The sequence below is a fragment of the Onychomys torridus genome, chromosome 6 (genome assembly GCF_903995425.1).
Source record: "Onychomys torridus chromosome 6, mOncTor1.1, whole genome shotgun sequence".
In the NCBI taxonomy this organism is placed as follows: Eukaryota; Metazoa; Chordata; class Mammalia; order Rodentia; family Cricetidae; genus Onychomys; species Onychomys torridus.
In genome coordinates this window covers 81,729,669-81,747,564 of record NC_050448.1, presented here as the reverse complement: position 1 = coordinate 81,747,564, position 17,896 = coordinate 81,729,669, and the positions used below count along the sequence as shown (strand labels likewise).

General features: G+C 41.1%; 1 protein-coding gene across 1 annotated transcript; it reads left to right on the top strand.

Annotated features, from left to right (window-relative positions):
* The first annotated feature begins 365 nt into the window (after positions 1-365).
* Rbm15 (RNA binding motif protein 15) lies at positions 366-17,131 on the top strand. The gene is made up of 3 exons (XM_036190721.1): positions 366-4,071; positions 8,020-9,582; positions 15,137-17,131. The coding sequence occupies exons 1-2, from the start codon at positions 1,212-1,214 to the stop codon at positions 8,040-8,042; spliced, it is 2,883 nt and encodes a 960-aa protein (XP_036046614.1). The 5' UTR covers positions 366-1,211; the 3' UTR covers positions 8,043-9,582; positions 15,137-17,131.
* Positions 17,132-17,896: the final 765 nt, after the last annotated feature.

The following is a 17,896-nucleotide window of genomic DNA, read 5'->3' as shown; positions in this document are numbered from 1 at the left end:
TAAGTACAGCTATATTACGTTCCACAGCTCTTTAATAAATGCAAACCCTGCAGGGATTCACAAGCGAAAACAGGCGCCAGGGAAGGTCTGCAGTGGCCCTGCAGGTCGGACCAGCCAGGAGGCCTGGAGGCTGCGAGCACAGGTCACCGCGAGCCCTCGGGCGGCCACAGAGAGCGGCCAGGTCTCCACGGCGCCGTTTCCTGTGTCCGCGGGCGGGCAGTGAGTCGGGACCGCCCAGGGCGTCAGCGTGACCCGAGGCTCCGTGAACCCTGAACTCACCGCCCCAGCCAGCTGCACACACCCGGGCCGGCGCTTTCTCGCGCACGGGGGTGGGGCTTTTTCAGGCTGCTAACTAAGATGGTGTCGGCTGGACTTCCCGGGACAGCTGCCTAAGGGGATCGAGGGCCAACAGCCGGAGGGACCACCGACCCCATTGTCCCGCCCCGACAGGACCGTGCGGAGCCCGCAAGTTCCAGACTCGAAGGACCGAAGCAGAGCCAAGTACGCCGTAGGTCCTAACAAATGTTCAAGAGAACGCCGAAAGCGCGGGGAGGCGGGCCGGACTCACTGTCACCATCTCGCGACAGCTAAGTGACGTCGCACAGCAAGCGCGTGTTCCAGTCTTTCACCTTCAGACGCCTCAGTTTGTGGGCCTACTCCTTTAAGTAAGTGATGGACAGCGCTGTTGCCCAATCAGTTTCCTCGTCAACATCCAATCAGATTTAAACTTCCTCCAGCCGCCGGAGAAGTTGGAAGACTGGGGTCGAAAGAGAGCGAGAGAGTGAGCGAGTGAGCTCTTTGTCTCTCGCGAGATTGGGGAGAGCCAAGTTCTCAGAAAAAAACGCCAGAACTGATGTCCGGACTTCCCAAGTAGTGGTTTAAAGGACGTGGTCACAAGCCAATGAAAGGGAAGAGAAGGTGGGCTCGCTGCTTTCGCCGTGCTAGAAGTACCGTTACAGGGCAGACTTTTTGTCCAATCAACGCCTCCAGGCTTTGGGTCAGGTGACCATGAAGTGCGAGGGGGCGGAGCTACGGCCTGGCGCGAGGAACCGTTAAGACAGACAACGAATATAACCAATGAGGTACTCCGATTAGGGCGTTGGGAACCCAATAACAGCGTCGAGGCGGGCGCCTTCCCGGAGCGCGGGGAGATGTAAAGACGGACAAATACTTTTTCCAATGAGAAGGCTGAAGAGTGAATTAATTGACCAATGAGGTCTGCGGGGCGGGAGCCTGTGCCGCGGCGGAGTCCAAGATGGCGGCGTGCGAGTCCGCTGTGTGAAACGAGCGCGGGGTGGCGGGTTAGTCAGCTCCGCAGAGACGACCTCCGGCGACCCTCCACGATGAAAGGCAAGGAGCGCTCGCCGGTCAAGCCCAAACGCTCCCGGGGTGGCGAGGACTCCAGTTCTCGCGGAGAACGGAGCAAGAAGTTAGGGGGCTCTGGCGGCAGCAATGGGAGCAGCAGCGGGAAGACGGACAGCGGCGGGTCGCGGCGGAGCCTTCACCTGGACAAGTCCAGCAGCCGAGGGGGCAGCCGCGAGTATGACACTGGCGGGGGCAGCTCCAGTAGCCGCTTGCATAGTTACAGCTCCCCGAGCACCAAAAATTCCTCAGGCGGGGGCGAGTCGCGCAGCAGCTCCCGGGGTGGAGGCGGGGAGTCACGTTCCTCCGGGGCCGCCTCCTCCGCGCCTGGCGGCGGGGACGGCGTGGAGTACAAGACCCTGAAGATCAGCGAATTGGGGTCCCAGCTGAGCGACGAAGCGGTGGAGGACGGGCTGTTTCACGAGTTCAAACGCTTCGGTGATGTAAGTGTCAAAATCAGTCACCTCTCGGGTTCTGGCAGCGGGGATGAGCGGGTAGCCTTTGTGAACTTCCGGAGGCCAGAGGACGCGAGGGCGGCCAAGCATGCCCGAGGCCGCCTGGTGCTCTACGACCGGCCTCTGAAGATCGAAGCCGTGTATGTGAGCCGGCGCCGCAGCCGCTCCCCGTTAGACAAAGATACTTACCCTCCGTCGTCCAGCGTGGTCGGAACCTCTGTGGGTAGCCACAGGCACGCCCCAGGAGGAGGTGGAGGTCAGAGATCGCTGTCCCCTGGCGGTGCTGCCTTGGGATACAGAGACTACCGGTTGCAGCAGTTGGCGCTTGGCCGCCTGCCGCCTCCACCCCCACCACCACTGCCCCGAGAGCTGGAAAGAGAACGAGACTATCCGTTCTATGACAGAGTGCGCCCAGCTTATAGTCTTGAGCCAAGGGTGGGAGCTGGAGCAGGTGCTGCCCCTTTCCGAGAAGTGGATGAGATATCACCCGAGGATGATCAGCGTGCCAACCGGACACTTTTCTTGGGCAACTTAGACATCACTGTGACCGAAAATGATCTGAGAAGGGCTTTTGATCGCTTCGGAGTCATCACAGAAGTGGACATTAAGAGGCCTTCTCGTGGCCAGACCAGTACCTATGGTTTTCTCAAATTTGAGAATCTAGACATGTCTCACAGGGCCAAACTAGCAATGTCTGGCAAAATTATAATTAGGAATCCAATCAAGATTGGTTATGGTAAAGCCACACCCACTACCCGACTTTGGGTGGGTGGTCTGGGACCTTGGGTGCCTCTTGCTGCCCTGGCACGAGAATTTGATCGATTTGGCACCATACGAACCATAGACTACCGAAAAGGTGATAGTTGGGCGTATATTCAGTATGAAAGCTTGGATGCAGCTCATGCTGCCTGGACCCATATGCGTGGATTCCCACTTGGTGGCCCAGATCGTCGCCTTAGAGTAGACTTTGCAGACACAGAACATCGTTATCAGCAGCAGTATCTTCAGCCTCTGCCCTTGACTCATTATGAACTAGTGACAGATACTTTTGGACATCGAGCACCTGACCCTTTGAGGAGTGCTCGGGATAGGACACCACCCTTACTATACAGAGATCGAGATAGGGACCTTTACACTGATTCCGATTGGGTGCCACCCCCACCACCAGTTCGAGAACGCAGTGCTCGTGCTGCAGCTAGTGCTGTGACTGCTTATGAGCCACTGGATAGCCTTGATCGAAGGAGGGATGGCTGGTCATTGGACAGGGACAGAGGTGATCGGGATTTGCCCAGCAGCAGGGACCAGCCAAGGAAACGAAGGCTGCCTGAGGAAAGTGGAGGACGGCACCTGGATAGATCACCTGAGAGTGACCGGCCACGAAAACGTCACTGCACTCCCACTCCTGACCGAAGTCCAGAACTGAGCAGTAACAGAGATCGCTACAACAGTGACAATGATCGATCCTCCCGTCTTCTTTTGGAAAGGCCTTCTCCAATCAGAGATAGACGGGGTAGTTTGGAGAAGAGCCAGAGTGACAAGCGAGACCGTAAAAACTCTGCATCAGCTGAACGGGATAGGAAGCACCGGACAGCTGCTCCTTCAGAGGGGAAAAACCCTCTGAAAAAGGAAGAACGGTCAGATGGCAATGCCCCCAGTGCCAGCACTTCTTCATCAAAGCAGAAACCTCCTTCCCAGAAACAGGATGGAGGGACAGCTCCTGTGGCTGCATCCTCTCCCAAACTCTGTTTGGCTTGGCAGGGCATGCTTCTACTGAAGAACAGCAACTTCCCGTCCAACATGCATCTATTGCAGGGTGACCTCCAAGTTGCTAGCAGTCTACTTGTAGAGGGTTCAACTGGAGGCAAAGTAGCCCAGCTCAAGATCACTCAGCGTCTCCGTTTGGACCAGCCCAAGTTGGATGAAGTAACTCGTCGCATCAAAGTGGCAGGGCCCAATGGTTATGCCATACTTCTGGCTGTACCTGGAAGTTCTGACAGCCGACCCTCCTCTTCCTCAGCCACATCAGACACTGCCACCTCTACTCAGAGGCCACTTAGGAACCTTGTGTCCTATTTAAAGCAAAAGCAGGCAGCTGGGGTGATCAGCCTCCCTGTGGGAGGCAACAAAGACAAGGAAAACACCGGGGTTCTTCATGCCTTCCCACCTTGTGAGTTCTCTCAGCAGTTCCTGGATTCCCCTGCCAAGGCACTGGCCAAATCTGAAGAAGATTACCTGGTCATGATCATTGTCCGTGGTGCGTCCTAAAGTCCATGTGTAACTTGTATTTACTACTTTGACATGGTTCCTTGTTTTGTGATATGTAATGGGATACAGCATCAGATAAATTTCTTTCAATTAGTTTAGTTGATTTTTTTATATCTATATTTTTGTAAATCTCCTTAAAATAGATATTGGGGCAATTTAGCCATTTTAAGTGAAAGGGATTCCCTGAAAGTAGCAAGAAGATGGATTTGCTTTAATTAGGAGTTACTTTTCTTTTTCTTCGGTTTTTTTTTTTTTTCTTTTTCAGTCTTCAGTTTAAAAAATCCTCAAAATAATAAAACCCACAATTTTTAGAATCATAATTTGGAGAAAAGAGCTTTCTGTATTGAAAAAATAGTTTGATTGGTGCATAGATAATTTCTATACTAGAAGCATTGATCAAGTATTGCAAAGTTCAATTATTTTTGCAAAGTTCAATTATTTTAATCAGGTATTTGAGTATTTTTCTTTAAATAGTTTATTCCCAGAAAGTTTGCTTTAACGTATCATTAGTTTTTGAGTTTTGTATCCTGTGTTTGTAGCAGTAATTGGTAAAAATTGAGGCTTGGTTACAAACCATTTATATCTTAAACTGGTCTGCAAGAAATGAGTAAGTGCTTTTAAAAATGAGAATTTTTTGGTAAGGTGCACAGTGGTGTTTTTCTTGACTTTGAGAGGTGTAGCAAATGCAATTCTAATTGTGTATACTTCAAAAGCAAAAATGAAGTTTTTTGTATCCATTTAAGAAATTTCTGGTTTCAGTAATAGAAAGAAGAGTTGTCTGCAGGCTTGTATGTATTCCTTTTTTCTCCCCTTAGTTAGACATTAATCAAACATCTAAATTATCAGAATTTTTTAAAGGCTACTGTAAAATGCCCTTGATATATTTGAAGAAAATTCCTTCAATTTTTATTTTCATATTCAAACAGGAGTAGTGGTATTACATTATTGACAGTGTTTTGAATATCTTTGAGATTTAGTGTTTAATATTTTGACTGCTGTCTGGCTGTAGAGGTTTGAAATGTCAGTGTTAGAAAATCCTTTTTTATTTTGATTTCCCAGGTACCTGTAATTAAAATAATTTAACTTACCTGCACAGAACCCGCACCCCCTCACCCAAGCTGAGGATGATATGACATCTGATCCTTAATAAGGGCTTCAGTTACTTTATAGTGGTATTTTTTGTTTGTTTTATGTGCTCTTCTGCCACTACTTGTGATTTCTAAGGCCATTATTAAGTATGATTTTCTTCCCAATTTAAGTACTGAGGACTTCAAGTAGGGCCCAGTATTTAGTTATGATTAAGAACTTGAGTTTTTGGATCATGGTTGTTTTTCTATCCTATGAAAGTGACTTACTCAAAGCCTTGCAGAGCCCAACTGTTTTCTTTCTGTTATCAAAGCTGGTAGATTTGAAATAGCATCAATAATAGCCCAGAGAAATGTTACATAATTTTAATTTTTCATTGTGACAGGTGTGTAATTCATGTCAGTCCGAGAGCCACATCATCTACTACATCATACTTTTGTTTTTCACTATGTATTTATACTTTTTATTTTAAATAGGCTTTTGAGAAAAAGAATGTACTAGGCTTATGAGCACAAAGGTTCTTGGTGTGCCTATAGGAAAAATACCTGAAATCTACAACTAAGACTTTGGGTGTCTTTTGTTTCCAAAAACAGTAGTTGGCATGAACTAGACATTATTCAGAAGCTGATGCAAGTGTAGTCTGTGTACATGGGGGTTAAGTGAAGTTTTTAGTTAGGTAGATAGATTTTTTTCCAGTTTAAATACTTTTATGGCCTTTAATCTTTTAGGTTTTTTTGGAAGGTGGTTGGGCAAATGATTTTGCTGTTAGAGAGTGAAGTCTGTGACACCTAATTTTATTATTAATCAAATGTGGTGTGACGGTTTTCCTTCTTTAAGAACATTGTTGTTAACAGCTTATTGAAGAGTACTGATTTTTGTTCCATGTTTGAACCCTTAACTGACACTGCTACCTTTTGTTAGATCTGATCAATTAGTACTTCAGTGTTTTTTAAACAATGGCTTGATGCCATTTCCAAATATGTGTATTATGTAAATTAGTTTGGTGCTTACCTACAAAGTGCCATCATATTTGTGTTGCCCACTCTTATGCAGGTTCATAATATCTGTCAATTAGCCACTTAAACTTTCAGAATTTGATTGAAAGCAGTCTAAAACTGTTTCTAAATCTCATTAGCTGTATCAGAATCCCATTCAGGATATTCTTTAAAAAAATTTTAAAACATTTTGTACATATGGGTGTTTTGCCTGCATGTATGTCTGTGTACCACATGCAGGCTGCTCTTCCAGAGGACTCAGGTTTGGTTCCCAGCACCTAGTCCCAGGGGACCCAACACCCTCTTTTGGCCTCTCTGGATACTCATTTTAACAGCTCATTTTTTTTTTCCCTTTTTTTTTCTTTAATAACTTTAGTGCTTTAACTTTTTTTTTCTTCCAGAAAGTACTAAAATGAATGGAAAGGAAAATTTCTTGAATATTCTATTTATGTATTAAATATACTGGTAAAAATAAGATTAAGACTTTATGATCACAGCTTCAAAGTTTGTGGGAAGTTAAGCAATCACTCAGCTTCTAGCAAATGGTTCTACTTAATTGTGGAGTAGTATTTTGCTGGTTGTAATAGGGATTCCTCCTGTAAAGAATTTTTCATACAGAAACCTAAATTTTTAATGTGTACTTGTACACTATTAAACTGAAGATAATTTTCCTTTTAGAATTGACCTCTTAAAATGTACATCCTCTGGCTTACATAAGCTTTTGTTATATTTTGAAGGTTATATTCTTCCTTTGTGACTGACTCACTTAGATCATTTGCTACAAAGCAGTAAAAGGTTTTTCAGAGTCAGACATTTCTGGATTTATTTAAAAACTATGTTCATTGACTACTTTTTTTTTTAATTAAGGTATTTTTGTTCTGTTTCTTTTTTGTTTTTTTTTTTTTTCTGGTAAATTTGCTCATTTTGCAGGCACAGCTTGAACTGTAGTTTGTGTCCATATAAGAACCATTTACTAACACTTCAGTAGTAGAATTATGAGATCTCCTATGGAAAAGGGCCTTAATGACTTATGTGAGGGGGAAATGGAGACAGTTGCTGGACTCCACCCCCCTTCGTGTTTGTCACAAAGTCTGATTTTTGAAATAAGAGAAAGGATAAGAACAAAAACCAGATTAAGCCCTGTTAACTTTCTAGTTAGAGTGATATCCTTAACAGTGGGAAATGATTTCAGGTAACTACAGAAAAATGTTAAGTTTGATGAAGAGTTCTTATGTGTATAATTTGAGTAGAATTGAAAAGTATAAGTACTGAAGTGTTTTCTCTGACTGTTTAGCACATTGGATGTGTGTATTCTTAACAGAAAGTAACACCTGTCTTTGGTGACATAGAAAAAGGTGGTTTGTAAATGGCTTTGTAGCTTTGACCCCTTTCTACAGCCATGGAGTCTTTGTCTCCATATACATTACAAAATAAGCAAAGAGGGGTTGAAAGTTTGTCTAAACTCCATCTTTCTATTGTTACACTTCTTTAGTTATATTTAGGAGATGCTGGTTAATTATAAGTTGGTCATAAATTTGCTTTTTCCTGAACATTTGGCCATGCATTTAGTCAGTTTTTTGAGGATAAAGGATATTTTCAGTCCTATAATCCTTGATGACAGTCTTAAAAAAATACAAATCAGATTCTATTGTTCTCTTGTTATTTGTGTATCCATGTAGTAAATTCATTTCAAGGGTTGTGCCAGTGGATATTATTGGTGCTCTTTGAAGTTAAAGTGGACTATCCAGGAAGGTCTTGTTAATACTATGTTCATCTATAATGGCATAGGGAAATATATATATTTTTAATACTGTAAACGTTTGTACTGAATAACCTTTTTTTCCCCCTCCCGCAAGCAAAACTGGTGAACAGCGGATGAAGATACGGAATTCAAAGCTCTAATGGACCTTTTTGAAGAGAAGTTGTGGCTTATGTGGAGTTTACATGGGCCTCTGATGGAAGAAAGCTAATCTGTTTAGTATTTTGTGCATTTTACTAAAATGGCAGCTTAACATTGTGTATCTGCTATTGTGATGCCAATGCCGGTGTTTTAAGTGGAAAAATGACCTCTTTGCTTTGTGCTGTGTACACAAGATTTCTGGAAAAGTAAAGGAAAACCCTTTTTATGGCTCACACAGCTTAAAAGTAGCTGTCACTCAAACATGGGCTCACAGTTGAGCTGCTTTTGTTTTATTCTAAATAAATTGTTTCTTTTGAGGAAAATGTTTTTCTGCCTGGAAGTGAATTGACGGCAAACCTTGACCCCTTTGTTTGCAGCGGAGGGGGTACTTGTTGCTGCTCAGATCTTGTATGTCTTGAGCAAGAAGCAGGGAGACCATCAATTTCATTTTGACTATCACGGTGTGTCAATTCTGAAGGATCATAGTGTTACAGTGACCCCCTTTGTTTGCAGTGAAGGGGATCCTTTGCTTCTCGGTCCTCAACACGATGAGGGTGCTGTTTGCTGGTGTGCAAGAAGCCGGGGCAAGCACCCTAAACCTCACCACAGTGCACGAGTCGGGGGCTTTGCTGGTTTGAAGAGCCGGAGTTCCTGAAATTTAAGTTTTGATTTATTTTGTTCACCCATCACGTTTGGCTTTAGTTTCATTTTTTAATTTGAAGAAAAGTTTGAAATTGCATTATCTTGCACTTTTAACATTTGCACCAAATTGCCAAAAGAAGGAGAAATGCTCCGGTTGCTTTTTAAATGTTAATGATGTTAATAAAGCCTTTCCTGACACATTTGAGGAGCTCCTCCGTCTCCAGGGGCTTCTTACCAGAGTTATGCAGTGATGGGTTTAGTTCTGAATGGATGAAGAGTTCCTGAGAGCTAGCGTTTGTAATTAGAACCGTTACTTGGTATCTGTGCCTTATTTGACCTGTGGTTCTACATGCCTTGGATGTGCATGCATCGTGACGGTTTCATAGGTACGAACGCACACTCAGGCCCAGTCACTTCGGTTGGTAGTACAGAGTGTGAGGAAAAAAAATGGAGGCATCCTTAAGGAGGAGAAAGTGTTTGCCTTTAGTTCCTGCATTATCCTGTACAGGGGCTCTTGAGCTTTGGAAGCCTGTTCCCAGTACAGGAGAAAAACTCCAGTTTGCAGCAGAATACTTCAGTGCACAGTGACAACGCTGGAGTTCAAGAGGAAGCCAGCAATTCTGCACCTTTGGCTTCAGATACCATGGTTCTTTGCCAGTTTTAAACTTAACTAGTTGCAGACGAAGACCATCTTGACATGCAGGCTTGTTTGGGCTTGTTTTGAATTTTAACCTCGGATGGAAGAGCCCTAGTGCTGTCTTGTCTCCATGCGGGATGATGATTGCTAGGCAACAGGTGATTATCAACCAAGGATGCCACGGTTATACTCTGCAAGGTGGTGTTCCAGTGGTAAACAGCTGTATAAACTTGTAAACAGGTAAGAGAGTTTTTAGAAGTCAAAAATACAATTCCTAGGGTGAGAGCATTTAATGCTTTGGTTATGTTTCTCTGCTTGGAAGTCTCTAGACACTGTTGTTGTTAACAAGCATCTTCCCCTCACTTAGGTGTTTAAAAAATATTGCAACTTTGTTCTTGATAATTATTTTGTATTTTATTTTTGAGTCTTTTATCATCTGAAAAATATTTTAATGTGGGAGCCAAAGTGTTAACATTTTGATTATGGACTTGAGCCTTGGTGTCTTAAATTTTTGGCACTTGCCATTAACCTTTTATTGTGATTAATGGTGCAAGAGGACTTATGGCTATCAAAACACTCAAGGATTTTTTTTAAATTGTGAATTACAGATATTTTATCCAAATGGTTTTTTTTTCCTTGTCCCTCAAAGAGATTATGAAATTGAGGCAACCGCACCTTGAGGGAAATGAATAGGCAGTGTTAAAGTCTTAGCTATTTTCATTGTCCAGTTATCCTAGTAGCCTGAAGGTCCTCTGTGCACATTGATCAAATGTGGGCAAGCACAGCTTTCTTTGTATGTCATACAACTTCCTCACTTTGCTTTAAATGAGATGAAAAATTTTGAATAGAGTTGTTCATAACTTCTTCCATAAGATTTAGGGAATCTGGTAACTACAGTAGCTTGTCTGTACTGGCTTACTTTCCTCCATGGGTTGGTTTGGGCTCCATACACAGCTTAAATACCGGATTTAAAAAAACAAACAAACTAAACAACAACAAAAAAACCACTTCACACTGCTACAGTGAGAAGGACAAAATGAAGAAAACCAGGCCTTTTCACGTTCTTGGTGTATTATTTACAAGTGTTTTTAACCCAAATTTGCTTGTGAGGTGGTTTACGTTAGGCTTTGCTAGTTGAGCTCGCCTTGCATATCTAAACAGTTTATACCTGTTGGAAATGCCAGTTTTCGTTGTATTTTCTCTTTTGCTAGTCTTTTAAGTAGTTTACCAATCAGTAGTCAAATATTTTAAATAACTGGATATTTAGGATGATTATGTTGCATTGCTTATGCATTTCTACATGTTTAACTTTCTGAAGTCTCAGACTTCATCTCAAGAATGAGGGAAAAGTGTTTCAAATCAGCATTTAATGTATTATCTAAAACCATATGCAAAATGGGAAGATACACAGTATAACACTGTTTTTAAACCATGGTATTCATGAAATTATTCTTATCTACACTGAAGGACAATTAACTGATGGAATGTTCTGATTTTAAAATGTGGAAACTGCTCTTTGAATTTATTTGTGTGGTTTCCCAATATCTTTAGAATAATTTAGATGTAGCATATTGTTCTGAGACATCTCTGAATTAATTTGAGTTCATTATTAAAAGCTCAGGAATGATGATTAAAATTGAAAATAAGTATTGCCTTAAGTAAAACAACCTAGATTTTATAAATTGCTATTTCCATAGCTTAAATCGGTTGGTTAGAAGCTTTATGTTTACTTGGGCTTTTTTGAAATAGTCTTCTTGCTTATGAAGCCCAGACTGGTCTAAACTCAAGGTCTTCTTGCCTCTGCTTCTCTAGTGTTAAGATTACAGGCATGTGACACCATATTTGGGGCTTCACAGCATCTAATTAATAACTTGGATCTAATTTAAATTCTTTTTTTAATTCCTTTTTATTTTATGTCCATTGGTGTTTTTGCCTGCATGTATGTCTGTGTTAGGGTGTTGGGTCCCCTAGAACTAAAGTTATGGACAGTTGTGAGCTGCCATGTGGGTGCTGGGAATTGAAACGCAGTCCTCTGGAAGAGGTCAGTGCTCTTAACAGCCTCCTACTTTTAAATTCTTAACAGAGATGTATTGAATGGCAGTATCTTCAAACCTCAGACAAGCTTAGTCTTGGCAGGAGAAAAAGGTTCTGAACTTAAAGTACTTGCTATGCCTCAGCTCAAGTGACTAATACTCATTTTCCAGCTGAAGTTTTTTAAGAGTTTGACTATTGGCTATATATTAGGAACCAAGATTCTGAGAGTAGGAATGAGAGAGTATCAGGTAGTTTCTACCACTGTACAGTTTATTCACTAATTAAGGAATGAAGTATGAAGAGATAGTCAACCACCAGGGACAAGTTTAATAGTGTTTAAGATAATAGGAAAGATGTAACAGATAAGTTGCTGAGGATTTTTTTTTTTTTAAGGTGGTAATGGATATGACAATATGAATAGGTTTCTGAAGTTGGGATGGTTAAGAAAAGCTTAACAAAGAGCCGGGCAGTGGTGGCGCACGCCTGTAATCCCAGCACTCGGGAGGCAGAGCCAGGTGGATCTCTGTGAGTTCAAGGCCAGCCTGGGCTACAGAGTGAGTTCCAGGAAAGGTGCAAAGCTACACAGAGAAACCCTGTCTTTAAAAAACAAAAAAAAGAAAAGAAAAGAAAAGCTTAACAAACTTTGAGATTTATTGTGACCAGCATGGTCTGGAAGTTTGTTCCTTTACATGTTTCTTAGATAATTCTGCTAGGTTTTGTTCATTGGTCAATGGGCTTGTGTTGAATAACACTGTACTAAGAGCGTAGAGTGCTGAGTATACACCAAGGGTTATATGTTTGATGAATTAGAAAAAAAGATAGTATTTGAAAAGAAGTATAGGTAGGAGATAAAAAAAATGTTCTGTTTCAGAGTGGAGAAGAGGATCTTCTAGAAGATAAGCAATTGTTGGAGTAAACAAAACGAAACTAAATACTCTTAACTTAAAGTTACTACCTAAGTCCTAGATACTATGGCACATGCCTCTAATCTCAGCTCTTGGGAGGCAGGCTAGAGTTCAAGACTTTTCTGCAATGTTACATGGCAGAACCTTGTTTCAAAATGAAACAACAGAAGAAAGTTACCTTAAAGTAGCAGTTTATGATCTCTTATTTCTTCAAGGTCCTCATTCTTGCTTAGTATTTAATTTTGCCTCATCAGCAAGGATTGGGGATGTAGTCCAGTGGGTGAGCACTTGCCATAGAGTGCATAAGGCCCTGGGTTTAGTCCCAAGACACTAAACCTAACACACACACATACACTGAAGAAATGCTAAAGTGACCCCAGAAAAGTTGTATGTCTTGGCTATCCAGAGGACACAGGTTCCATTCCCAGCACTCACATAGCTCAGCTGCCCTCTTCTGGCCTGCACAAGGCACAGACATAAGCACAGAACTTCCATCACATAAAAATGTGTGTGTGTGTGTGTGTGTGTGTGTGTGTGTGTGTGTGTGTGTGTAGTATGTATGCGTAGGCATACATGTGAAGGTGAGAGGACAATTTTGTGGAGTTGTTTTTTGTTGTCTACCTTCATGTGGAATCTTATGGACTTTCATAACAAGTGCCTTTATTTTGTGGAAATCGGACCAACGCTTCTCCCATGCTTAAGTATTTGCTATACCATTGAAGCTTCACTTAATTTTCTTTATAGTCATACAGGTTTTCTTTTTCCTTTCTTTTTTTTTTTTAAGGTTTTATTTCTTACGACTTTTGACTGCTGACCACCCTGTGCTTTTAGAATGGTCTTCCCCCTGGTACATCAACATCATTTGCTGCTTGATAGTGTTTCTGTTTTATTAAATTGTCATCGCAATTTTCATTGTATTCATACATAGTTTCTGAAATATGCTTTCTGTTTTTCAAAACTTGCAATTTTTTAATGGTATCAAACCAAATTTTCATCCTAAAATTTAAAGGGTCTAGTTGGACATGGTAGTACACACCTTTAGTCCTTGCACTCCAGAGGCAGAGGCAGAGGCAGAGGCAGAGGCAGAGGCAGGTGGATCTCTAAGTTTGACGCCAGCCTGGTCTACGTAGCAAGTTCCAGGCCTTCCAGGAATATGTAATGAGACTATCTAAAACAACAACAACAAAAAAAAAAACTCAGAGTCTTTCTATTAAATGGATGTCATCTATGCAAAACAGATTTTTTAATTGTATAAATTGTGTAAATCTATTGTATGATTTCTCAGGTAACCAGTGAATTTTCTTTTTACCCAGGAAAAGGACTTAATGATTTTTTTTTTAAATAGATGAGCCTGTTAGTGCACCTATGTTAAATTTTGCTTATGATAGTTCTACTGTTAACAGTGAGGTGCTGTGTATTTTTATTACATATTTTAGTGCATGTTGAAAAATCAGGCCGGGTGGCAGCTGCGGCGCCGCCGCACACCTGCCTTTAATCCCAGCACTCGGGAGGCAAGAAGCAGGCAGATCTCTGTGAGTTCGAGGCCAGCCTGGGCTCCAGAGTGAGATCCAGGAAAGGCGCAAAGCTACACACAGAAACCCTGTCTTGAAAAACCAAAAAAAAGAAGGAAAATAAGTATCTCATATAATTGCATTTTAGTATGTTGAAATTGAATATTAATAGTTTTATTTGTCTCCCAAAATGAATATCTTATAGTTCAGTGTAAAATTTTTTGTTTGTTTTAGGCAGAGTGAGTGTCCGTTGTAGCCCAGGCTGGCCTAGAACTCTCCATGTAGCCAAGGGTGACTTGGAACTTCTCTTTTTGTGTCTTTACCTCCCAAGTGCTGGGATATGCCATCATATCTTTGTTTATAGAAACACACCAGTAAACTGTACTCCTTAATTTTTTTTTTTTTTAACTGCATCCTGTACATCCTGTAGCAGAGTTCTTTACCCTGATTATATGTGTCCCCTCAGGAACTTTGGGAATTTTAATTCAACAGCTAAGGTTCTTTCTCAGATTGATTTGAATTGGGGTAGATAGAATGACTCTGCAAAGCCTCCCTTGATGTAAGTGTGTGGGTATTCTACTGTGCTGTGCCAGCATTGAGAGCCGCTGCTCTAGAGACAAAGTTTATATATACTCAGAAATGCAAACCTTTTAAGAATTGTTAGAAAACAAAAATTAAAAAATTCAGTATAATTATGGTTGTTTAACTTTTAGGATCACTAACTGCCAAAAGTGTGGTCACAGCTGAATAGCATTACATTAGTATCCCTTGGAAGAGTGTTAAAAATATAGAATTGTAGCTCCTCACCTCAGATCCGGTGGATGAGGTGGAGCTCTGCTGGTAACTCGTGGGTACATTAAAATTTGGCTGATGCTTGCCTAGCATGTGGGAGGCACTGGGTTTGAGCCCTGACACCATGTACAAACACGCAAAAGTTTAAGAAACTGCTTTTGGGGTTGGGGATTTAGCTCAGTGGTAGAGCGCTTGCCTAGTGAGCACAAGGCCCTGGGGGTTCAATCCTCAGCTCAAAAACAAAAAAACAAAAAACTGCTTTTGATCTAGATACAAGTATGGTATTATAGGTTGATTTACCCTTAGATATTGGTGTTTAGTGGAGAATTAAATAGATGAGGGATTTTGTTGTAGGTTGTTTGTTGTTTTGAGACACCCTTGTTTTGCTTGCTTTTCTTTAGGGGTGGCTGAAGTGCGTACACACATAAACTTTTTTAAAAAATCAATATTGAATCCCTCTCCTTACTATTTTAGTTGCCAAGTTTAAAGGTAGCCTTAAAAGTACAGTAATTGGTTCAACATCTTTTTTTTTCCTCCTGGGTTTCTTTTTAGGAACTACTGACAAAACCTATAGCTGACTTTTGGATATGGCTTTATTACTCAGCAACTAAAAGATGAGTTCTAATGCCAGACTTCTGGCACTGGCATTGTCCTCCTGTTTCTATAGAAACTGGGTTGAAAGTCAGAGCTGCACAGAGGGAAAGGGTAAGTTTCTTTTAATTCCATATTATAAACCCATACCTTACCGGCCTGGTATCAGTTTCCACATAAAAGTGAGTGGTAAAGTATTCTCAAGTAGGAACTACTAATTTTCACTTGAAAGGAAACTGACATCAAGTCATTAAATATAATGAGGGTTTAAATATGGATTTATTTTTCTAGTGACTCTGACTTCACATTTCTTAAAGGAATGAACTCAGAATTATCACTGTCAGTTTTTACTCAAGGGGGTCACAGTATTGATTTTTTTTTTTTATCCTATTCTATTACACCTTTCTGGTAAGTGAAAAGTGAAATATAGAATATATATGGGGGCGTTGTAAAAATCTGCATGGTTTATGTCTCTTTGTAGATGTCCATTTCTTTTTTCCATTGTAAAACAAGTTCTATTCTACTGACCAGTTCTTAGCCTCTTTTTCTCTTTTAGCTAAAGGATGAGTACCTCTCTTGGGACATATGCATATGTTCTCATCTAGGCTCGGACGTATTGTTTGTAGATTTTAAGACACCTGCCAATTGGTGAGTCATCCTATTGCTGTGGCTTCGGAGGACTTTACTAGACAGCTGTAGAATTTAGATATGAAGTTGGTATACTTGATAATGCAAACTCCTACGATTTACAGCTTGGTGTGTTTAAATAACATTAAAATCTGACTAGCTTTGAGATGGAAAGAAAGACATTCTGAGCTTTCACTTTTAAAAATGATATTAGAGGATATATTATTACATACTATTAGAGGAAAAAATTGATCTTTTCCCCCACTAAAAGAACATGTGTTAGTTGTGCAGACCAAAGAGAAGCACACTTTGGCTTTATTTCCATCAAGATTTGTAGATTTGTCAGTTGTAAAAATAGTATGCTGTAAAAGTTGGTCAGGTATGGTGGCACGTGACTGTAATCCCAACACTTGGAGGATAAGGTTGGAGGATTATGAGATTCAAGCCAGCCTGAACTACATAGTGAGATCCTGTCTGGAAAAAGAAGTTTGTCAGTGGGATAAGTAAACTCTTATTAAATGTGTCCTTAGTTCATGCCTGAAATTAGGTTATTATTAAAAATTTTATATGACTCATTAGTTTTTATTTTGCTAGCTGGGGCTTATATAAGGTAGAAACAACTGAATTTATGATTTTTTTTTTTTTTTTAGGGGGAAGCAAGAGCAGGAAGATGGCTAGAAAGTTTGGCGTACTGCTTGCTGTAAAGCATCCAGGTGCATCTATTCCTTAAGAATAGTCAGTTTGTCCTGGTTTTAAAATGAAAAATCCAAGATTTCATCAGGCTGGAGAGATGGTTCAGTGGTTAAGAACATTTGCTGTTCTTCCAAAGAATCCAAGTTCCATTCTCAACACCCACTTGGCAGCTCACAACCCAGTCCCAAGGGATCCATTGCCCTCTTCTGGCCTCCATGGGCACTGCGTACACATGGTAAACAGACATGTAGGTAGAACACGCATAGACATGAAAATAATATCTTTAAAAATCTAGGGAACCCCCTTCTGAGCAGCCCAGTCAGTCACTCTGATCCTAGTTCACTCTCAACATCCCTGAAGAGTTCTCACTAAAGTTTAGGGTTTTGTAGTGTAGTCTTGGGACTTTGTTTTCTTTTCTAGACAAGGTCTTGCTATAAAATCAAGGCTAGTCTTAAGCAATTGACAGTCCCGCCCCCTCATTCTTCTGAATGCTGAGGTTATAGGCAATGTATCACCACACCTGCTACTAAGTTCTCACTGCTGACTGTTTTGTACTGAAAGATTTTATTGTATAATAGCTTCTGCTGGAGTGGGTCAGTGTGTTAGAGTTTTTAATTTGTTTTCTAGGTATTTGTGTTTGGCTTTGTTTGTTTTTGCTATTGTTTTTTGTCTTCATTTATTTCTGTTTACCACATGTGTGTCTGAAGCCTAAGGAAGCCAGACAGATGAATCATATCTCCTGCGACTGGAGTTACAAATAGATGGTTATAAACTTCCATGTGGGTGCTGGCAATTGAACTTCAGTCCTCTGAAAGAGCAGCCAGCAGTCTTAACCTCCAGTCCTGAGAGGTTCGTCTTTTTACGTGTCCTGTATTCTTTAGTGATTCTAGGCAATGCTAGTTTTTCCCCTGGTAATAAAACATTAAACATTCTAAAAGCTGAGTCCATGTAACTTGGTAATTTTTCGTTGTTGTTTTTAAGAATACAAGTGCTAAATGTGAGTCAACATGAGTGAATATTTGTGACAAAGTGGATTTAGCCTGTGGCTCAAGGGAATTTGCCACTGGGAGACTAGAAAATTATTAAAGCTATTCATTTATTCACTTATCATCTTCTGGAAGCTGCATTGTTGTTACATGGTAGCAGGTGATCTCTGATAATGGTTTTTAATTTTAGGAAGCGGGTTTATTCTTAGTATATTTTTAGGTCAACTTTGAGTTAAAACATTTATAGGTATTTCAGTGAAGTTAGTTTTTATATTTTGTTGGTACTTGCCAAGAAGTAAAGGTAATATAAAGGAAGAATGGGAGCTTTTGTGTTGATTGTTTGAGCTGTGACTTCACTATTTACTGAATACTGTGTTTCTTTGATTTTTAATACTCATTTGGAAAATGGGCACTA